The 24,556-nt window shown below is 40.9% G+C and overlaps 1 protein-coding gene across 1 annotated transcript in view; it reads right to left on the bottom strand.

Annotated features, from left to right (window-relative positions):
- smtnl (smoothelin, like) overlaps positions 1 to 17,436 on the bottom strand; it is a 91,109-nt gene extending 73,673 nt beyond the window's left edge. The window contains exons 1-2 of the mRNA XM_062067905.1: positions 17,273 to 17,436; positions 16,473 to 17,152 (exon numbers count right to left, since the gene is read on the bottom strand). Of these exons, the coding sequence (XP_061923889.1) occupies positions 16,473 to 17,018 (546 nt within the window). The 5' untranslated portion in view covers positions 17,019 to 17,152; positions 17,273 to 17,436. The remainder of the gene's footprint in view (positions 1 to 16,472; positions 17,153 to 17,272) is intronic.
- Positions 17,437 to 24,556: the final 7,120 nt, after the last annotated feature.

The raw sequence follows: 24,556 nt of genomic DNA, 5'->3' as shown, positions 1-24,556 counted from the left end.
CTCTCCGTGGGATGCCATCTGATGGGATGTTCATATCTTACAGTTTTGATGAAGAATTATTCATAACCCTCATGCAAGTATAAACAAAACCTAAACAAGTGTGTTTTCGTGTCTTTCTCACCATCTCCGGGTCCAAGTTGAATGTCAAACTTGACCAACTTCCCGGATTATAGCCACAACTCTCTACTATACAAGTAAAATGATTGATTCATAATCTAGAATTACATTTCACAACTCATAAGCAATTTAGCAGCTCACAGGCTTAGTATGTCAGTAGCTGGATAAGCTAGCTCCCTCTCTGTGATCACAGCGCCGCTAAAAGTAGTTCCTCGGCGTTAGCCCTTATAACAACAAAATCGCTAATACTTAGTTAATATGATGGTCCTGACATGTAAATGGAGTATTGTTAGCATTTTATCGTTAGCAATAAAATACTCCCATTTTCCGCATTGTTAGCCACCTAAGCCACGTTGCTGTATATTACAAGTTAGAATGCATTAAAAAAGAAGATATACGTGTTTTTATCTTATGTGGGGATTGTGAATGATCGTCAAAATTCCCCCCAAAAAGTGCAGTTTCCATTTAAGTTCATAAATCCAGGTTCCACTGTAGTTTATCCCAAAATGGTTTATTGGAGTCCTTTCACACCAGAGTGATTCAGCCATCTCTTTGTTGACCTTGTTTTGTGCACTAGTTATAGTTATGCTGGAACAGAAAGGAGCCTTACCCAAACTGCCTAGGTAAGATGTACAATTACGAATCACGGGCAAAGGGTCTAAACCAGGGCTATTCAACTACATGATGAAGAGGGCCGCTATTTCAAGAGCCCAAGGGCTCAGAGGCCAGACATCAAAATGTAGATGTTTCGTCAGAAAGTGCCTCCACGGGTTATATTTCTTTGAGACTGTGTTTACTTAAATTCAAAATAAACACATCGGCTTTCACACTGCACTGTCTATAAATTCATTATTCTACCCTTGCTACTCGTTTCCAGCGTGTGCAGTTAGTTAAAAGCATGAAGAAAAAGAAGTACCAGTTTATTGTTGAGGATTGATGTTTCTTCTTTTGAAATACTTTCCTCCCGTCGTTTTATTTCTTTATACTTCTTCCTTTATTTAGTTGTAAGACTAAAACATAAACATAACAAAAGTATAAATCCATTGTGTATTTTACGTTAATAATATCCATTGTGTATTTTACATAAATAAAATAGAAAGTTTAGTGTTAATTTATGTGTAAACATTTACAAATGTTTAAACATATAGAAATTACACAACATTCACACATCAAACATTGCACATACTGTATGTGACTTATCATAATTAGCGTTGTCGCCCTCGACTGGTGAAATTTAGCGTTACATGTATTAAACAAGGTTTGATCGTTAAAACAACACCACGACGAATATAAAAAACATCACAAAGTCAGCAATTTTAAATACAAAACAAACTAAATATCTTTATGCACAATATCTACTTACAAATGTTTGACCAAATTTAGTGATGAAGCTTAGACACTGGGATTTCTACCACTGTTGCTGCTTGTCTGGAGTAATGTGTCCGTCGCTTAAATGGTCCGCTAGAAAACAATGACTCGAGCACTTGCTCGGGGTAGAACATTCATACTTTGTTGTCCAGTTGCTGTTAAAAGTCAGATTTTTACAATTTATTCAGGTTTTGTTCCAGGGTCACCCCACTGCTACTTTACTGTGACACATATGCCTCGCTGTTGCCCCCTGCGGGGGTGGCGGGAGTGCTGCATAGAACCTTTATTTAACCAGATAAGAAAACCCATTGAGATCAAGATCTCTTTCACAAGGGTGACCTGGCCAAGAGGTCAACAGCACATGTCACAGAGCAGTTTCAAAAATAATACATTAAGACATACATTTTAAAATACATAAGAGAACTGTAAAACAACAGAGATTTACATCTTTAAAAACACAGGCACTGTGCAAACGTCTCTCGCTGTTTGTCCCTCAGGACAGAACGGAAGGCTCCAAATGGAAGTAGTTCTGTAAGTTTCAGTTTCGTCTGCAATGCATTCCATGCCATAGGGGCAGCAATGCCAAAAGCTCTTTTGCCAAATTCAGTCCGTACATGAGGAACAGTTAAAACATACAAATTGTTAGAACGTAACGCATAAGAGCTGCTTTTTCTTTGTAACAGAGTACACAAGTATGGAGGTATTAAACCTAAAAGAGCCTTATAAATGATAGTCAGCCAATGTGTGTATCTGCGTGCACTCAATGAAGATAAGTCTGACTTCATATACAGTTGACAATGGTGGGTGAGACTACGACAGCCAGTAACAAATCTTAGTGCTGAATGAAAAACAGTGTCCAAGGACTGGAGGCATTTAGATGAAGCACTAAAATAAAGCACGTCTCCGTAATCAATTACAGGCAAGATAGTTGCTGTCACCAATTTCTTTCTGACTTGAAGAGAGAAGCAGTTTTTATTTCTAAAAAAGAAACCAAGCTTTACCCTAAGCTTAGAGACCAAGTTGTTAATATGGGCTTTAAATGAAAGCTCCTGATCAAGAGTAAAACCCAAGTACTTGTAATTTAAGACCTGCTCTATAGGGTTTCCATTTGATGTTACACTATTTGGAATATTTTCCAGTAGCACCCTTGAATGAGAAAAAACCATTACCTTGCTTTTATCTGTATTTAAAACCAATTTAAGATCAAATAAGCGAGCCTGGATGACATCAAAAGCAACTTGTAAAAACTCAAAAGCCTGAGTGATGGAGGTTGAACAGCAATAAATAATGGTGTCGTCTGCATAAAAATGGTACATTGCATTTGACAAATTATTACAAAGATTATTTATGTAGATAGAAAATAAAATGGGCCCCAGCACTGAGCCTTGTGGAACGCCTTTGGTAATGTCCAGTAATGAAGAGGTGGTCCCAGCCACCTGTACACGTGTTCTGCTGGAGAGATAGTCTGTGAACCAAGCAGCTGCATTTTTAGATAATCCAACGTGATGAAGGGCTTGAATTAACAGACTGTGGTCTACTGTGTCAAATGCTTTTGACAAATCAATAAATAGGGCGACACAATATTTCTTGCCGTCTACAGCCTCGATTAAATCATTGAGGACCTTAAGAGCAGCTGTAATAGTGCTATGCTGTTTTCTAAAACCAGATTGAAATGGAGATAAAATATTGTTTGATTCTAAAAAATCCTCTAGCTGGTTACTGATGATCTTCTCAAACAATTTTGCTAAAACGCATAATTTAGAAATTGGTCTGTAATTATTTATATTTGTGGGTTCACCCCCTTTTAGCAGGGGAAGAACAAAGGCTGATTTCCAGATTTTTGGAATGCTTTTACTTTTTAGACTTAGGTTAAAAATATGCGAGAGAGGCTCAGCAACAAAATCAGCAGCCAATTTTAAGAAAAAGGGTTCAATTTGGTCAGGTCCTGCTGCTTTAGTTGTGTCCAGGCTCTTTAGTGCACTGTTTACCTCGGATATTGATACAGGTGTGAACTCAAAAGTGCAGGTGCTGCGTCTATTTACAGCCTGTGGTGTATTTGGTATATTAACATTAGTTAAACCAACATTTGACAATTGAGGATTCAACGACTCAAACAAGGATCCGGCAGAAACAAAATACTCATTAAAACAATTTGATATAGTTGTCTTATCAGACAAAGTACCAGATTGAGTAATTAAAGGACTTGGAAAGTCATTTGTTGTCACATGATTTAAAGAAGCTTTTATGGTTTGCCAAAACTTTTTGGGATCATTTACATGTTTTTTGCATTCATGCAGGTAAAAATCAGACTTGGCCCTCTTAACAAGCGAAGTACATTTATTTCTAAGCTGGCGAAAGCTAAGCCAGTCAACCTCTGTCTTTGTTTTTCGAGCCCTGGCCCAAGCAACGTCTCTCTCTTTGAGAAGGTTTCCAATTGCAGAGCAAAACCAGGGATTATTTCGACCTTTAACTCTAAGTTTTCGAAAGGGAGCATGTTTATTGACTATACGTTGAAATTCATTATAAAAGTATTTCAACGCTATCTCAATATCATCAATTAAAGCAACTCTGTTCCACTGAAAGGCAGCTAAATCATATATAAAAGCTGGGAGGCAAAAGTTTTTAATATTTCTTTAGCATGTAATAGTGGGTTTTGATTTTGGTAGCTTGCAGTTTCTTACAGCTGCAATTGTACAATGGTCACTCAAGTCATTGGCAAACACCCCAGTACCAGTGTACTTATGGGGAGCGTTGGTTAGAATTAGATCAAGTAAAGATGATTTTGAGGAGTTTTTAGTATTGGGTCGAGTTGGGGAAGTGATTAATTGAGTTAAGTTTAGTGAGTTGCATACAGCTTTAAGGTTATCAGAAGAGGAAGTCAACCAGTCAAAATTTAAATCACCAACCAAGAGAAGTTCACTAGCTTTTAACCCACTCATAAAGGATTCAAGCGAGGCAAGAGCTTCAGTGGAGGCAGAGGGAGGTCTATAACAGCCTACAATTGCGAGAGGTTGGCCATGTGAGAATTCAAGCTGCAGGGCAAGGAGTTCAAATTGTTTAGTGATTGACAGTGATGATAATAAGGTAACATTAAATTTGTTTTTTATATACATAGCCACTCCTCCACCTTTTTGAGGACGATCGCATCGGAAGACATTATATCCATTTATAGCAATGTCCTTGTCAGAGACTGCTTTGGTTAGCCAGGTTTCTGATAAGATAAATATGTCTGCATTGGTTGTTTGAATCCAGATGTTGACTAAGTCTAATTTTGGCAGTAGACTTCTAATATTTGAATGAATTAAACCAAGACCTGACCTAGCTCTAAATTCATCAGGAGTACTGATGTTGTACAAAGCTGGGCCTGGATTTGGTTGCACATTGCCTGATAGAAGAAGTAAGAGCAATATAAAAATGTTTCGTTTCATATGGCAAGGTAACCCGATGACAACATTACTTGGCTTCACAATGGCAAAATGAGTAATTTCAGAAGGAGAAAAACATCTATTTAACACAGAAATACACCATAAATGAAGCTGGTTAGAATTATTTAGCACTGACCCACATGTAGATATCAATAAGCTTTGTGTAAATGCTGTAGTTTCGTAGGACCAGGTGATTGTTATTGCGTTCGGTAGAGTTAAAGGTTGGTGGAGCACCTGGTCAGGTACCCCACTACAATTGCAGAAAACGAGTCCAGGAAAAAGCATTAATATTAAATACAGAGCTTTTGTCAAAGTCATTGTTAAATTGTTTTACTACCTACCCAGGTCCAATATTCAAAGTTCAGATGTCCAGGCTACAGCAGTTGGAAGGCCAAGCTAAGGCTAGCAGAGGCCCAGCCTTAGTCCGTCTGAGGCTAAGATAGATCTAGGCTGTGGCAGATGGAAGGCCAAGATGAGCTAGCAGACCCAGTCTGTAGGCAGTGAGAGGCCAAGCTGGGGCTAGGTTAGGCATACATGGCATACATGATCAAACCTCGTTTTAATGGTTTCATCAACCCTATTTGGGTGTTGTTTGGAGGGCCAAATGAAAAAGCCTGGTCTCAACCCTCACTGACTTAATTAATCGTTGGAAAGAGGTGTCTCCATAGTCGTCTTAAACTGAAACAAGTCAGACAAGTTAACAAAAAGATGAGTGATTTCCACCTCTGTGTGTGAGCTTAGAGACAAACAGGCCCATGCACACCACTTTGGCACAAAGAACTTTAGCTTGGAGACAAGATATGAAAACTGCCTGCAGTCTGTATGTGTGTGTGTGTGTGTGTGTGTGTGTGTATGTATGTATGTATGTGTGTGTGTGTGTGTGTGTGTGTGTGTGTGTGTGTGTGTGTGTGTGTGTGTGTGTGTGTGTGTGTGTGTGTGTGTGTGTGTGTGTGTGTTCGATCCCAACAGACCTGTCTGAACAGCCAAGTGTACAAGTGTTTGAGCGAAAGCTGCAATCATGCTGAGGTTTGACATCGTGGATGAGAAAACCCCCGAAGAAACGAATCATAATGGCGGGTGTAGAGAAGAACGCTCCCAGTGAAACCTTTGACCAGCAGTGGGGGATCTCCCACAGAGTCACGAAAACAAAGGTGCCCTTGTTTTATTTTTATTTGGCCACATTATTTCACGGCAGATAACATTCCACTGATGTAGCCACCAAATGGGAAACAGTCACACTTACAGGTAAAATACAATCTGTGATACTTGTTTGTACACAGTGATTAGGCACCTGTCCTTATTTGGTTACATACTCTATTAAAAGGGAACTGCACTTTTTGGAAAATTTTGCCCATAGGTTACAATCATTATGAGAAACATGGCAATGGATGTAATTTATTAGCTTTTTTTTTTTGCATTCTAAATTTCAAATAGGGCAGCACGGGGGACCGGGGGTTAGTGTGTGTGCCTCACAATACAAAGGTCCTGGGTTCGATTCCCCGGTCTTTCTGTGTGGAGTTTGCATGTTCTCCCTGTGACTGCGTGTGTTGCCTTCGGGTACTGCGGTTCCCTCCCACCTCCAAAGACATGCAGCTGGGGATATCGCACACAGTATGTGAAAATAGGCGAGCACATTTCTGCCACGCTCACCATGAACACCGGTGCTCCACAGGGTTGTGTGCTAAGCCCTGTGCTCTTCACCGTCTTCACACATGACTGTATAGCCTCTTCAACATCCAATCTCACTGTCAAATATGCCGACGACACCACAGTACTTGGGCTCATCAGCAACAATGATGAGACAGCATACAATGCAGAGGTCCAACAGCTGGCTTCATGGTGTGCTAACAACAACTTGGTTCTTAACACTAACAAAACCAAATAACTAATTGTAGACTTCCGCAGGAAAGGGCAGAGCAAACACCCTCCACTTTTAATTAATAACAATCTAGTAGAAAGGGTCAAGCATTTCAAATTCTTAGAGGTGAACATAACAGAAGATCTATGCTGGGACATTAACACTGCTTCTACAGTCGGAAAGGCCCAACAACGTCTTTTTTTTTTGAGGAAACTAAAATGCGCAAACATTCCGCAGAAATCAATGGTAAACTTTTACAATTGTGCCATCAGCAGTGTCCTCACTTACGGCTTTTTAGTGTGGTTTGCTAGCTGCACTAAAGCGAACCAACAGGCCCTCCAGCGAGTGGTTAAAGCGGCGGGGAAAATTACAAGGACGATACTCCCAGAGATGAGTGCCATGTACACAACTCGCTGCCTAAAGAGAGTACACAACATCCTGAAGGACAGATACCACCCAGCACATGGCCTCTTCAACCTGCTACCCTCTGGAAGGAGGTATAGATCGATTCGCGCCAGGACCACCAGAATGCCTCACAGTCTGTATCACCAGGCTGTGAGACTGCTAAATGAACAGCCTGCCCCTTTGCTGCCCCGGACCATCTTATTACCTCACTCTTCACCACCTCAATAATTGTGCTCTGGACATTGCACTGCTGCAACATCAACGTAACACCCATCAGACATCTGACTGTTCCCACCCCCACGCCCCATCTATTCACCATCTTCCTGACAATGCTAAACTGTGAACTATGGTCAACCTGCACTTCAATGCAGTTTCTATGCCGCTGGACAAAGCTCAAACAAAATCTCGTTGACATGTATGACTTAAGTGTTATTATGACAATAAATGAATTGATTGATTGATAGACTGATTAGCAACACTAAATTGGCCCTTGTGTCTGAATGTGAGTGTGAATGTCTGTGTTGGCCCTGCAATGAGGTGGCGACTTGTCCAGGGTGTACCCCGCCTTGTGCCCGAGTGCAGCTGGGATTGGCGGTAGAAAATAAATGCGATCAAAAGTTTGCTTACAATTCCGCTCATAAAAACTCTTCAAAAAACATCCACACACCTCTATTGAAGGTTTATATACATGTTGTAAGTATATGTGTAATGTGGTAACAGGCACATTTAAAATAATATTTAATATTTACGTATTTTGATCATTGTAGCATACGCGGCATATTCATTTCACTGATTATTACTCACTGCAGACTTCATGAGAGACAACAAACATCATAAAACATCACTTACTGTGCAACGTCTGCTGTCATTAGGATGCAGACTACTGGGATGATAATATACAGTATTTCCATTTAGATGAAGAATGTCACATAATGCTCACGAAGAAAAGGGGTGTGGGAGGCCCCAAATGGCTGTCAAAGTTTACCATCTTGTCAGAATATCTACTCAGACTTTTTCTGTCCAGGTAAGAAGCATGATTTATGATCTAGAATAAACTTCCAGGGAGCAAGGAAGCAAGTAAGCAGCAGAATACCTAATGATGTAAACATAGGGACACACGGTAGTGATCACGGCGCCACTATAAATAGTTTGTCTGCATTAGCGCTTACTATCCAGGTGAGAAGCATGATTTATGATCTATAATAAAGTCTGACGAGCAAGGAAATGAGGAAGCAGTAGACCACTCGATGATGTAAACATTGTTACACATGGTAGTGATTACGGAGCCGCTATAAATAGTATTTCTGCATTGGCATTTATAACAATAACATTAATACTTGGTCAATATTACAATCACAAAATGTTAATGGAGTATTGTTGGCGATTTTTGAATGGTTATTTATTGGATTTTATGGGCGAAATTGAGGAGCTCCCATTTGCTCCGCTGTAAGGGGACTTTTGTTTACAAGTTACAATGCATTAAAAAAAAATCCATCCATCGTCATGTCTTTCATAATGATTGTGAAATATATAATTTTTGGAAATAGGAAAAATAACATACAGTGTCACATAAGAATTGATTATATGGAGATAGAAAGGGTGTATTCAACACAATTTTTGGGAATCTATATAGATGACAAATTAAATTGGAAACTGCACATAAATATACTCAAGACAAAGATGGCAACAATTATTGCTATGTTACATAAAATTAAAAACTCTGTAAATCAAAAGGCTCTTAACATGTTATATAATTAGTTTGTACTCCCATATATCAATTATTGTGTTCAATCAATCAATCAATCAATGTTTATTTATATAGCCCTAAATCACAAGTGTCTCAAAGGGCTGTACAAGCCACAACGACATCCTCGGTGCAGAGCCCACATACGGGCAAGGAAAACTCACCCCAGTGGGACGTCAATGTGAATGACTATGAGAAACCTTGGAGAGGACCGCATATGTGGGTAACCCCCCCCCCCCCCCCCTCTAGGGGAGACCGAAAGCAATGGATGTCGAGTGGGTCTGACATAATATTGTGAAAGTCCAACACATCAGCGAGAGTCCAGTCCATAGTGGGGCCAGCAGGAACCATCCCGAGTGGAGACGGGTCAGCAGCGATGAGATGTCCCCATCTGATGAACAGGCTAGCGGTCCACCCCGGGTTTGGAGCAGAGTAGAAAAGAAAAGAAGAGAAACGGCAGATCAACTGGTCTAAACAGGGAGTCTATTTAAAGGCTAGAGTATACAAATGAGTTTTAAGATGAGACTTAAATGCTTCTACTGAGGTAGCATCTCTAACTTTTACCGGGAGGGCATTCCATAGTATTGGAGCCCGAATAGAAAACGCTCTATAGCCCGCAGACTTTTTTGGGGCTCTGGGAATCACTAATAAGCCGGAGTTCTTTGAACGCAGATTTCTTGCCGGGACATATGGTACAATACAATCGGCAAGATAGGCAGGAGCTTGACCGTGTAGTATTTTATACGTAAGTAGTAAAACCTTAAAGTCGCATCTTAGGTGCACAGGAAGCCAGTGCAAGTGAGCCAGTATAGGCGTAATATGATCAAACTTTCTTGTTTTTGTCAAAAGTCTAGCAGCCGCATTTTGTACCATCTGTAATCTTTTAATGCTAGACATAGGGAGGCCCGAAAATAAAACGTTACAGTAATTGAGACGAGATGTAACGAACGCATGGATAATGATCTCAGCATCGCTTGTGGACAAAATGGGACGAATTTTAGCGATATTACGGAGATGAAAGAAGGCCGTTTTAGTAACACTCTTAATGTGTGACTCAAACGAGAGAGTTGGGTCGAAGATAATACCCAGATTCTTTACAGAGTCACCTTGTTTAATTGTTTGGTTGTCAAATGTTAAGGTGGTATTTTTAAATAGATGTCGGTGTTGAGCAGGACCGATAATCAGCATTTCCGTTTTCTTAGCGTTGAGTTGCAAAAAGTTAGCGGACATCCATTGTTTAATTTCATTAAGACACGCCTCCAGCTGACTACAATCCGGCGTGTTGGTCAGCTTTAGGGGCATGTAGAGTTGGGTGTCATCAGCATAACAGTGAAAGCTAACACCGTATTTGCGTATGATGTCACCTAGCGGCAGCATGTAAATACTAAATAGTGCAGGGCCAAGAACCGAACCCTGGGGAACTCCGCACGTTACCTTAACATAGTCCGAGGTCACATTGTTATGGGAGACACACTGCATCCTGTCAGTAAGATAAGAGTTAAACCAAGACAAGGCTAAGTCTGTCATCCCAATACGCGTTTTGATACGTTCTAATAAAATATTATGATCAACAGTATCGAAAGCGGCGCTAAGATCAAGAAGCAGCAACATAGATGAAGCATCAGAATCCATCATTAGCAATAGATCATTAGTCATTTTTGCGAGGGCTGTCTCCGTAGAGTGATTTGCCCTGAAACCGGATTGAAAAGGTTCACAGAGATTGTTAGACGCTAAGTGTTCATTTAGCCGCTGTGCTACAATTTTTTCGAGGATTTTCGAGATAAACGGAAGGTGGTTTACCAGGAGATCAGGATCGAGGTTAGGTCTTTTGAGTAGAGGATGAATAACCGCTTTTTTGAATGCTAGGGGAACAGTGCCAGAGGAAAGTGATAAGTTTATAATATTTAATACTGATGGACCTAATAATACAAAAAGCTCCTTGATAAGTTTCCCAGGAATTGGGTCAAGTAAACATGTTGTTTGTTTTGTCCCATTTACACATTTTGACAATTCCTCCAATGTTATTTCATCAAAGAGAGAGAAACTATTTTGGAGGGCAGTGTCAGTCGTATATACAGTCGTATTTGTGTTAATAGAACCCAGTTGTAGCTGAGATGCATTGTCTTTAATCTCTTTTCTAATGACTTAAATTTTCTTATTAAAGAAATTCATAAAGTCATCTGCTGAGTGGGTGGAGCTACTGGGAGGAGTCCCTTGTTGGGTTAGCGATGCTACTGTACTAAACAGAAATTTAGGATCATTTTTGTTGAGGTGGATGAGATTTGAGTAATATTTAGCTTTAGCTGAGGTAAGCATGCGTTTATAAGTTATTAAACTATCACTCCATGCTTGATGGAAAACCTCAAGTTTAGTCGCACGCCATTTGCGTTCCAGCTTTCTACATGATAATTTCTGGGCTTTAGTTTCTTCTGTAAACCATGGGGTGCTACACTATCAATGGTGTCGCGCAGGGCGTCATTAAAGTTGTTAGTGAGGTTATCAATAGAGCCCACATAATTTGGGAATGGTGCCATTACCGAAGGCAGTAGGTCAGTAAGAGTCGTCGTTGTGGCAGCATTAATGTTGCGGGTGCTATAGTAGTTATTATTATTATTATTAGTTTGTTGACAATGAGTCAGAACTTCGAATTTTATAAGGTAATGGTCGGACATTACTTTAGTGTACGGGAGTATCGTAACTTTAGAGGTGGTGACACCCCTGACAAGCACTAGATCTATCGTATTACCGTTGCGATGCGTGGGTTCATTTATTATTTGTGTAAGACCACAGCTATCAATTATAGTCTGGAGCGCCACGCATGGAGGGTCCGATGGGGTATTCATATGGATATTAAAGTCCCCCATTATGATTATATTGTCGGCGTGCGTCACTAGATCGGCAACAAACTCTGAGAATTCACTGATGATTATTATTACCGTTATCTACCGCCCAGGGGGGCGGTAGATAACAGCCAGGTGGAGAGGCAGCGGTGTGACAAACCTCAAAGTGAGCACCTCAAACGAGTTATATTTATTATTTAGGTTAGGTGTAAGATTATAGTTTTCATTGTATATTAGTGCGACACCCCCTCCCCTTTTAAGAGGTCTGGCAACATGTGTATTGGTATAGCCAGGAGGAGATGCTTCATTTAGCGCAAAAAAATCGTCTGGTTTGAGCCAGGTCTCGGCGAGACCAACGACGTCAAGTTTGTTGTCTCTAATGACTTCATTAACTAATAACGTTTTGGAAGATAATGATCTTATGTTTAAAAAGCCCATATTATAGGTAGTGGGCTGTTTTGAGGATTGTTTGTTGAAATTATCCGAAGTAGCAATATTAATAATGTTGCGTTTATTATGCGTATTGCACTTTAAATAGTTTCGACCATATCTAGGAATTGATACGACGGGGATATTCAGATTGTTTGCTTGATGTTGCGATAAACTGAACGCATCATAGTTAGCTACCTCGGTACAATGTATGTCTGCCTCTGACATGGTCACAAAAGAAAAAACATTATGTGAGTTGTGTTTTATTCTAAGAGAATTGCTATGTGTGCAGGGATTATCCAGCTTGACGCCGGCTAGTTCTAGTTTAAATGGCTTCTTACCCGGAGACTCCACGTTTCTTTGGTTAGCTTTTCTCTTTGTTGTTAGCCCAGCTCGGCATCCCCGCTTCTGCTTCCGCTCGCACCGCCTATGTCGTCTCCATTGGCGGTCACCGCTAGCACTTGACTCCGCTGCTACAAAGGCCGCTCGATGTAGCCCACGAAGTATTCCCATGCTAGCGAGGAGGTCCACCGTACATGCATCTTTCAGTCTATAACGACCCGATCCATCCACATCCAGAATTGTCTGTCGGTCATATGTGATCACAGAGTGTTCACGCTTTGAGCCAGCCATGAAATTGACAGAAATGACGGGTGTTTTTTGCCAAATCGCTCTACACTCCCAAGAGCGTTAGCAGAGCCGCTGCATTCCCATGCGATGCGCCGCCATTAATGTGTTGAAATCTGGGGTAACAATTACAAATCAAACATCAACTCTATGTTCTTACTTCAAAAGAAAGCCATTAGAATAGTAAATTATGCGGATTATCATGACCATACCAATGCTCTGTTTATTAAATTAAAAATATTAAAACTGCACGATCTTGTTGACCTCAACACTGCTATTGTGACGTATAAAGCTCATAACCACATGCTGCCTCGGTGTCTACAGGAGAGGTTCAAACCCAGGGAGAGTCCCTATGACCTCAGAGGTTCAGCTGTCTTTCAGAAAGCAAACATAAAAACGATCTTAAAAAGTAGATGTGTTCCTGTCAGGGGGGTTCATCTGTGGAACAGCTTGGATGATTCCTTAAAATGTTCCAGTTCCATTCATACATTTAAAAACACTTTAAGACCAATGTCTTGGAAAAATATATCACTTTTGAATAAACACAGTAGTTAATACTATGATCAATGTTAATTACAAACTAAATGTGGGATATAAATAATAATGGAAGTATAATTGTTTGTATATAGTATATAATTGGTACAAAGGTTTAACTAACACGTGTACAGGGATATTTCACATGTCTTTACTGTGTATATAATTGAACAGTGTTTATGTGTTGTGTAAAGGAAATTTTGTATTGTGATTATGTAACTACGGTGTCGCTGTAGCTTGTTTACATCAGATGCAGTCAGTAGTCATTTGTTCAACGTATTTATGTATATATTCTAGTAATATTATACTACTAGTGTTCCTCAAGGTTCCTTTTTAGGTCCTTTCTTTTTCATCATTTATGGTATTAAACTGGTGGCTCGCAAGTTCAGTTAAAAAAAACTTGGGAGAGGTTCACATATTTGCAGCAGATTCTTAAAAACACTGGAGTGCTGTCATTGTGATAATCAGCAGAAGGTCCTTAAAACATCAGAAAAGTCCTGTAACTGACAAAATAAATAGACCAAAATCAAATGTCTACTGTAAAGGAAGCTGGTTCAACAAACAAACTTATACAAAATAAGACCAATAGTGAAGGAGGAAACCTGGCCCCCTGGTTTTTACCTTTCTGAAAATGTGGCCCCAAAACAGTTAAGTTGAATAGCCTCAGAGTAGAGGCACTGCTCCTCCACATTAAGAGAAGCTCCAGTTGGCATCTAGCCTTGATACCTCCTGGACTTCTCCCTCCAAACTGGCCCCTGCGACCAGGACCCAAATAAGCAGAGTAAAATGAACGGATGGAATGATGTGGAAACAGTAGAGGAAAGAAATTGAGAATATTCAAACAATGGTTTAAAAATTAAAACATGTTCTAAAAGCAAATAAAAGCAGGATTCTTGGATAAATTGGAAAATGAAAAAACAACTCACACCAACACATGAGCTTTCCTGTGAGTGACCGTGCAGAACGATAGACCAAGGAGCATGCCTCTCTCATGATACAGTTAATCTTAAAGCATCCTGGAGCTTGGCTGTGAAACTACAGAGACGCATCAGGCAGCCACAACACGATGTAGCTCCAGCTACATGCACTCACAATCTGACCCTTGACCACAACAGCCCTTTCCCAACTTTGAAAATTACATTACAATTACAGCATTACCTCCTGTGCTATTGTATGTTAGATTTTCATCCGTCTTACAAATACATTTTGGACACAATGTGGTCAGTCAGTACAAATATGACAACAATGTACACTTGTTTTCCCATGAGATGAGGAAAAAAATAGAAGCTGAACTAAAAATGTAATTCAAATGTCTGTCTTACATGCAAGCAATCTCTGAACACAACACATTGCAAATGAAATTCTGTCAGAAAACACTACATTTATATTCATAAATAGAGTAATAATGGTGTTATAAGCTCTTTAGAAATCATTGGTAAACATCTTGAAATGTCTTATTTGACAGTTCAACAATAAGCTTACTGCAGTGGAGCCCGTTCTTATCTGTGCCACTACGGCTGGCTGACTGATATAAGTGATTGTCGTCTATCCATCCATACATCCATCTTCTTCCGCTTATCCAAGGTCGGGTCGCGGGGGCAGCAGCCTAAGCAGGGAAGCCCAGACTTCCCTCTCCCCAGCCACTTCGTCCAGCTCTTCCCGGGGGATCCCGAGGCATTCCCAGGCCAGCCGGGAGACATAGTCTTCCCAACGTGTCCTGGGTCTTCCCCGTGGCCTCCTACCGGTCGGACGTGCCCTAAACACCTCCCTAGGAAGGCATTTGAGTGGCATCCTGACCAAATGCCCGAACCACCTCATCTGGCTCCTCTCAATGTGGAGGAGCAGCAGCTTTACTTTGAGCTCCTCCCAGATGGCAGAGCTTCTCACTCTATCTCTAAGGTAGAGCCCCGCCACCCGGCGGAGGAAACTAATTTCAGCCGCTTGTACCCGTGATTTTATCTTTTCGGTCATAACCCAAAGTTCATGACCATAGGTGAGGATGGGAACGTAGATCGACCGGTAAATTGAGAGCTTTGCCTTCCGGCTCAGCTCGTTCTTCACCAATAGCCAATTGTCGACTACTGAAATCAAAACTGAAACTAGACTTAGCTTGCACATATAGAATGATTTTTGAACCTATGACAGTTACATCCATTTGTGCATATTTTTTATTCAGATTATAGATAGGCTCCAGCGCCCCCCGCGACCCCGAAGAGAATAAGCGGTAGAAATGGATGGATGGATGGATGTCAGATGTGTCAGGACTACAATGACAATAAGTCTTTGGACTATGCACAAAACCTTTCTTTCAGTGGATATCAATCCAGAGAAACATTAAAAAGATAAATCCTGTTTATTTTGTGTTGTTTATTGTGTGTGGTAGAATCCAGGTGAACACTGTCATGCTTTTATTTCGAAGCTTACTTAGCATCGAACAGGAAGACACTGTGTGCAAGCTCTAACGCGGTGTAACTGGTCTGATACTGATACAACTGATTTATCACTTCAGTTACGATACTGCAATTGAATCCTTGAGTACCGACATTAATCCAATACGATATGAGCACACGTCATACATACTTGTATTATTTTGTTGTTTGGAATATTAGAAAAGGCTTGTATCTAAAATTTTAGATACAAGACGGTATAATCCGATTTCGAACCCATATCTGTTATCAATATCAGAGCGGAACACCCCTAGTTATGTTTTTGTTGATATTTCTCCATGCTTAGCAATAATGAAGTGAATAATACTACAACACATGTTGATATACACAAAACAATTTTTCATAGGAAAGACTCTTTAAAATGTAATGAAATTGATTAGTTGATTTATTAAAACGAGCAAACCGGAGATCTGTTTTATCGAACTATACAGTTGCTTAAAAGTGTTACCCACATTAGTAATAGCCTCCATCAGCACATGCACAGGTCAACCTGGACACCAACTTGCATAATGGATATAAACAGAAAAACTAAGAGGAATAACCCTGGTACAGTTAAAGCGCCAGTGCGAGTGCACACACGTATCAACAGCAATCAAATATGAGTGAAATGTTTGCAAAGTGATCTCTTGCAACGCCAACAAATTCTGGAGATATATTTTGTAATGATGAATTACTCACGTTGGTTTTGCTGGACAGAGCAAATGTGGCTCGACTGGAGAAGCGGGCAGTGGACGGGCTACTGCTAGAACCAGGACCCGACACCATGGTGGAAACTCTTGACCCGATTGGTGGACTGCCTGAGGAATATGTGTTGGTGGCAGGGGGGGACACAAGGCTGGTGTGACTCTGACCGATCACCTCCTTGATCTCCCGACGGCCGGTTTGGATGTCATTGAGATGATTCTTGCTGCCGCTTGGTTCACACGTTGTCCCACCCAGGAGCTCCACTTGTTGTGTCAGAGCTTGCAGTTGAGTCCTGAGCTCACGGTTCTCCAGCTGTAGCTGAGCCATAGCTCGTCCGAGAGTCCCGCTAAGGTTGACCGCGTCCTCCAGGCGACGCTCCATACCTAGTTTAAAGGCGCTGACGTCCATGTGTATCGCCCTGATGGCATCCCTTAAGGTGTTCTCGTGACGGCATAGAGCTTCGCACACTGTCTCTCCGTCTGGGGTGGAGGAGTGAGGATGACACAGGTCTCCCATCTCAGCCAAAGTTGCTGCTTCCATTAGGTGCTGGTCGCTTCGAAGTCTGGAGGTTGATATGTTGTCCCTCAGTAGGTTGGAAGGTGAGCAGGGTTGTCAAAGGTCAGATATACTTGATGTCTAATTCAGCTGCTTCTTCTCCAAAGACCTCTGCTCTTCTGCGAGAATGCATAAGAAACAAGAAGACAGACTCACATTATTTTATACTTGAGGAGCTTTCTAACGCTCATAAAACACAGTGATGATGTCATCGTGACTAACAGCTGCAGCCAACTTACCTCAGCCTTATTCTGTGTTACACATTGCAGCTGTTTGACTGTGTGTGTGTGTGTGTCTGTGTGTGTGTGTGTGAGTGTGTGTGAGTGCGTGTGTCTGGGAGAGGGTGTGTGAGATTTGTGCCGCCTGCTCGGATTTGTTCAAACTTTTGGGCTGAGCGCTCTACGGTCTGTAGGAGGGAGCAGAAGGGGAGGGAGCAAGGAGGAGGGCAGTGGCGAGCAAACGTGAAGTTTAAGAGAGGGAGCAGAAGGAAGCGGTTGGATTTTTTTTGCTCTCTCTATACTGCAGGGCCGCATGCAGTTCAAACAAAATATATTTTCTACACTACAGATGCTTAAATGAGTCCAATGTAGATCAATGTAAAAAATGTCTGAAAAAAAACATCATAGATTTTTTATAGGTGACAAATCAGATTAGTGTAATATTGTAATGATACATATGATTAATAATCATCTTTTTTTTTAACCATATGGCAAACTGTGGGCTGAAGGTGGCCCCTGGGCTGCACTTTGGAAACCATTAATATGCATAACTTCTGTCTTAACTAGGGGTGTACAAAAAAAAACAGTTTCACTTCCGATACCGATATTGGAGTCTTGAGTATTGGCCAATACCATTATGAATATGATACAACACCAGCACTAATAATTCATACTTTTATTATTTTGTAGTGTGGGATGTTAGAAAAGATCTGATCAAATTAAGTTACTCAAACAGAGAAGAATGGTAGGTATGAAATACACTAACCTATTTATTATTACTCTTGTGTAGACATATGCTGTCTTTAAATGTTTTTGGCGACACCTCGTGGCCACAATAATTAATTACGTTACGATCATGACTCAGTCATTTGAATGATGCAGATACGTTTGTTACTGGATACTTTCTAATGCACTTCTGCCTTGGATATTTTGTATTTGTAAGTAATATGCAACTAAAACTATTTGATATGTGTTTTTAGTGACAAATAAAAATAATACCAAGTGACAAGTGTTTTAGACCAGTGGTCCCCAACCACCAACCGTGGATCGATTGGTACCGGGCCGCACAAGAAATTAAAAAAAAATTAAAATAAATATTTTTTTTAAATTTTCTTTTAAAAATTAAATCAACTTAAAAAACACAAGATACTTACAATTTGTGCACTAACCCAAAAAACCTCCCTCCACCATTTCACACTCATTCGCACAAATGGTTGTTTCTTTCTGTTACTAACATTTCTGGTTCCTACATTATATATCAATATAGATCAATACAGTCAGCAAGGATACAGTCCGTAAGCACACATGATTGTATTTTTTCAAGCGTTGCGGTCCGCAGTTACAAAAAGGTTGCATATATTGCATTAAAGGCCTACTGAAATGAAATGTTTTTATTTAAGCGGGGATAGCAGATCCATTCTATGTGTCATACTAGTACATTTCACGATATTGCCATATTTTTGCTGAAAGGATTTAGTAGAGAACAACGACGATGAAGGTCGCAACTTTTGGTCGCTGATGAAAAAAAGCCTTGCCAATACTAGAAGTAGCGTGACGTCACCGGAGGAAGGACTCCTCACATTTTCCCATTGTTTACAATGCAGCGAGAGAGATTCGGACCGAGAAAGCGACAATTACCCCATTAATTTGAGCAAGGATGAAAGATTCGTGGATGAGGAAAGTGAGAGTGAAGGACTACAGTGCAGTGCAGGACGTATCTTTTTTCGCTCTGACCGTAACTTAGGTACAACAGTTCATTGGATTCCACATTTTCTCCTTTTTCTATTGTGGATCACGGATTTGTATTTTAAACAACCTCGGATACTATATCCTCTTGAAAATGAGAGTCGAGAACGCGAAATGGACATTCACAGTGACTTTTATCTCCACGACAATACATCGGCAAAGCTCTTTAGCTACTGAGCTAACGTGATAGCATCGGGCTCAAATGCAGGTAGAAACAAAATAAATAAATCCTGACTGTAAGGATAGACAGAAAATCAACAATACTATTAAACCATGGACATGTAACTACCGTAATTTCCGGACTATAAGCCGCTACTTTTTCCCCTCGTTCTGGTCCCTGCGGCTTATACAAGTGTGCGGCTTATTTACGGCCTGTTCTTCTCCGACACCGACGAAAAGGATTTCGGTGGTTTTAGTACGCAGGAGGAAGACGATGACACAATGATTAAAGACTGACTTTTCATATACCGGTAGGCTGGTTATTTTGATAACGTACAGGCGAGCACTTTGTATTACTTTGCACCGTTATATTATTTGTACTCTGCACGAATGCTGTTCGCCATGTCAAAGATGTGAAAGTTTGATTGAAAGATTGAAAGATTTATTGTTAATAAATGGGACGCTTTGCGTTCCCAAACAGTCATCTCTGTCCCGACAATCCCCTCCGTGGTTGCAGGAACCCCTATATACTACGGTAATTACACATCAAAACCCTGCGGCTTATAGTCGGGTGCGGCTTATATATGGAGCAATCTGTATTTTCCCCTAAATTTAGCTGGTGCGGCTTATAGTCAGGTGCGGCTTATAGTCTGGAAATTACGGTACACGGTTAATAATTCCCAGCTTGGCGAAGCTTAACAATGCTGTTGCTAACGACGCCATTGAAGCTAACTTAGCAACGGGACCTCACAGAGCTATGATAAAAACATTAGCGCTCCACCTACGCCAGCCCTCATCTGCTCATAAACACTCGTGCTCACCTGCGTTCCAGCGATCGACGGAAGGATGAAGGACTTCACCCGATCATCCGTGCGGTCGGCGGCTAGCGTCGGCTAGCGTCGGCTAGAGTCGGCTAGCGTCGGCTAGCGCGTCTGCTATCCAAGTCAAAGTCCTCCTGGTTGTGTTGCTACAGCCAGCCGCTAATACACCGATCCCACCTACAGCTTTCTTCTTTGCAGTCTTCATTGTTCATTAAACAAATTGCAAAAGATTCACCAACACAGATGTCCAGAACACTGTGGAATTTTGAGATGAAAACAGAGCTTTTTTGTATTGGATTCAATGGGGTACCAATACTTCCGTTTCAACGATTGACGTCACGCGCATACGTCATCATATATAGACATTTTCAACCGAAAGTTTAGCGGGAAATTTAAAATTGCACTTTATAAGTTAACCCGGCCGTATTGGCATGTGTTGCAATGTTAAGATTTCATCATTGATGTATAAACTATCAGACTGTGTGGTCGGTAGTAGTGGGTTTCAGTAGGCCTTTAATGTTAATAATAAAGAGGCTTTTGAAAAGGAGCTAGCTTACATGACACAATGCATTTTCAGGAAGTCATGTCATGAGAGTCACATGACAACCACTTAAATCTTTTCTTTATATGTATGTCACTTAAGAAGTTCAAGTCAAGCCCAAAGCACATTTGAAATGTTTAATGGGATTTAATTGAAAAATGTAAGTTATTTCCATGCATTTTCCCTGACTGTCCTTTGTTAGAATAAATACTGACAGTAGTCAAGTTAGAAACGCTTCCAATGCAGCGGAATTTAATGTAATATCTTGAATTGGATGACACTGGATTTAAATTATTGTTTGCTGAAAGTAAACCTATGATGGTTTCCTTTTTTTATGCCATATAATATGTTCCAGTGTTGGATACTTGGATAATTTAACCATGCCAAAGTGTCAAATCGTAAGGTTCATTCATTTGGGCGTAAGCTTCAACGCAATTTAGGATGCCTCTAAATGCTGTGTTTTGCTGTCTTTTTTTTAACAGTGGACACAGTGTGATGTCACAGTGTGTTGGAAGTACTAATGTGGGCATAAAACAACCATTTCCCTTTCCTTTTTGACCACAACTGAAAAAAAATAGCACTGATGTTCGCCTTCAAGATATATATTTAAAATTGTGTACATTTTTAAAAGATACATCTTGATACTTTTGGAGAGGGTGGGGTATGGTTTCATTTGCGATAAGAGAATGCTTCCACAAACAAAAGAGTTTGCCTGACTCAAAAAGCAGGTTATAAAAATTAGCGAGGAACAAAATGTACGCAAAAACTCCACCAAAGCATATCAGGTACATATTATGTAGACCACAAGTGTTTTAAATGTAGATTAGAATCATCATGGATCATCTTTAAAGATACCCCAAACGTGTCTTTCATTGTCTTGTCTTTCCCATTATTGTGATGTTGGATGTCAGGATGAGACAGATAGACAAGTGACCCTCCCCCTTGTAACTGGACCCAACCAAAGCAAACATTCCACACACCAGATAGTGTGTGTGTGTGTGTGTGTGTGTGTGTGTGTGTGTGGGTGCGTGTGCGCACGGACGTGTGGCTTCTTCATTCGTGTGGGTAAATCAGAGTGATTAAATCAGACAAACACATTTATACATATTGTATGTTATATTTCAACTACACATGCAAGAAAATATGTCAAATATCTATTAATTTTGTTTTGTTTGATGTTTATTTATATTGTTTATGAACCTACGGAATAGGTTCTTGGGTACAAAGGGATTTTTGTGTTGTTGGTTTTATTTTGCTCGAACAATTGTGTAAGTAATAAAAGAAAAAATTGTTTTGTTTTTTTACATTGACCCACATTTGGGGTTTGCCAAATATATTTGTCCTGTGTGTTATTCTTATTCTAATCAACAAATTAAAAGCAAACACAAAAAAATCATTCAGTGATCTTGTATAAATTCAAGTAAAAAAGTATCATTGTCAGTATCAGTATCAGTGTGTCTGAGCCAGGAGATGAGGAGGGAGTCTGGACAAGCTGATGTGTTGCAATATCACCCTCACCCACAACTTCTCAAGCCAGAAGAGTTCAAAGGTCACATAGTGTTTGCTTCATTTTGTCAATAAAGCAGCATGTGTCCGAAGTCTGACCTGGGGGTCTTGTTGTTTTGTTGGCCTGCAGCATGTATAAAAAAATAACAATAACACAGCCTGCATTTGAACATTACAGAGGATTACTGCTGGACTCTGGAAAGAAGTTCTGCAGCCTTCGTAGCAGAACCTTCAGCGTCTTCCCGCAGGCCATAAGACTCTTGAACGCATCATAATAATCCCCTCAATTCCCCCCCAAAACGGATTAAATCGTTGGAATATAAAGACAATATAACTTACATCCATAAACATGGATGCATATGCAAAAGTGCAAAATATTTATCTGTACAGCAATCTATTTATTTATATCTTCACCTTATTGCTCTTTATAGTACAGATAACAACGAAATGTCGTTGTTATCTGTACTATAAAGTTCAAATTTGAATGACAGTAAAAGTCTAAGTCTAATTATTAAGCCACTCTGACAAAAAAACAAAAAAACATTTACAAATTATGATAAAAAGGTATTCACTATAGTACCGGTACTACTTTAATTATTGGCCTCGATTTGGATATTAAACAATATTTAAAATAAAATTAATAAACTTAATAAAATGTGTCTGTCCTCTACAGGTGAAAATCCGTTCCCCCAACAATATCCGTTATTGGTACTATTTTTTGTTGCACTAAATCAGCCATATGGGCAGCACGGTGGACCAGGGGTTACTGCGTGTGCTTCACAATACGAAAGTCCTGGATTCAATCCGTGAGCTGTGGAATTTGTATGTTCTCCCTGTGAGTCTGCGGTTCCCTGCGGGTACTCCAGCTTCCTCCCACCTCCAAAAACATGCACCTGGGAATAGGTTGATTGGCAACACTAAATTGTCCCTAGTGTGTGAATGTGAGTGTGAATGTTGTCTGTCTATCTGTGTTGGCCCTGTGATGAGGTGGCGACTTGGTGTACTCCGCCTTCCGCCCGAGTGCATCTGGGGTAGGCTCCAGCCCCTCCCGCGACCCTGAGAGGGACAAGCGGTAGAAAATAAATGAATAGATGGATAAATCAGCCATATACAATGAATTGTTGGACGTTCATATAAGGTAATGTTACTGTCGTGTAAATGAAATGGGGTCATGTGTTTTACGATCTACATCACAAGCAATAGGATCTGTGTTTTTCCTCTTGATCCACCGTGTGTAAAGGTTGAAGGAGGAGTGCATATATTTCCATAAATTGTTTACATTCAAAATAAGCGAGAATAGTTTTCCTGCTTGTGGTCATTTTGATTTCAAACCTTATAACTGGAACGCTCATAACTCAGGTCAGCTGTGATATCATTCCCAGCTTTGACTTCCAACGTTATGCTGCCAATTCCGATACCAATCATCCATGAGTGAGATCGGCCTATACCAGGGGTCAGCAACCCGCGGCTCCGGAGCCGCATGCGGCTCTTTGACCACTCTGATGCGACTCAGCTGCATACTTGCCAACCCTAGCGATTTTTCCGGGAGACTTCCGGATTTCAGTGCCTCCCCCGGAAGTCTCCCGGGGCAAATATTCTCCGATGTTCACCCGGACAACAATATTGAGGGCGTGCCGTGATGGCACTGCCTTTATTAGCGTCCTCTACAACCTGTCGTCGCGTCCGCTTTTTCACCATACTATCTGCGTGCCGGCCCAGTCACATGTTGTATGCGGCCTCTGCATACACACGTAGGTTGACTGCAAGGCATACTTGGTCAACAGCCATACAGGTCACACTGAGGGCGGCCGTATAAAACAACTTTAACACTCTTACTAATATGCGCCACACTGTGAACCCACACCAAACAAGAATGACAAACACATTTCAGGAGAACATCCGCACCATAACACAACATAAACACAACAGAACAAATACCCAGAATCCCATGCATCCCTAACTCTTCTGGGCTACAATATACACCCCTGCTACCACCAAACCCGCCCCGCCCACCTCAACCGACGCACGGAGGGGGGGGTTGATGTGTGGGGGGGCAGGGTTGGGGGGGGCGGGGTTTGGTGGTAGCGGGGGGTGTATAATGTAACCCGGAAGAGTTAGGGATGCATGGGATTCTGGGTATTTGTTCTGTTGTGTTTATGTTGTGTAAAATGTGTTTGTCATTCTTGTTTGGTGTGGGTTCACAGTGTGGCGCATATTAGTAAGAGTGTTAAAGTTGTTTATACGGCCACCCTCAGTGTGACCTGTATGGCTGTTGACCAAGTATGCCTTGCAGTCACTCATGTGTGTCTGCAGAAGCCTCATATAACATATACCTGGGCTGGCAAGGTGTATGTACAGGTTGTAGAGGGCGCTAAAGGCAATGCCATCACGGCACGCCCTAATTATTGTTGTTAACGTGAAAATCAGCAGACATTCGAGAGAATAGATGCCCTGAAATTTGGGAGTCTCCTGCAAAAATCAGGAGAGTTGGCAAGAATGACGCTGTCAAGCGCCATTCATATAAAACTCGCG

This window comes from Entelurus aequoreus, linkage group LG13, assembly GCF_033978785.1.
Source record: "Entelurus aequoreus isolate RoL-2023_Sb linkage group LG13, RoL_Eaeq_v1.1, whole genome shotgun sequence".
In the NCBI taxonomy this organism is placed as follows: Eukaryota; Metazoa; Chordata; class Actinopteri; order Syngnathiformes; family Syngnathidae; genus Entelurus; species Entelurus aequoreus.
This window is presented reverse-complemented; position numbering and strand designations above follow the sequence as displayed.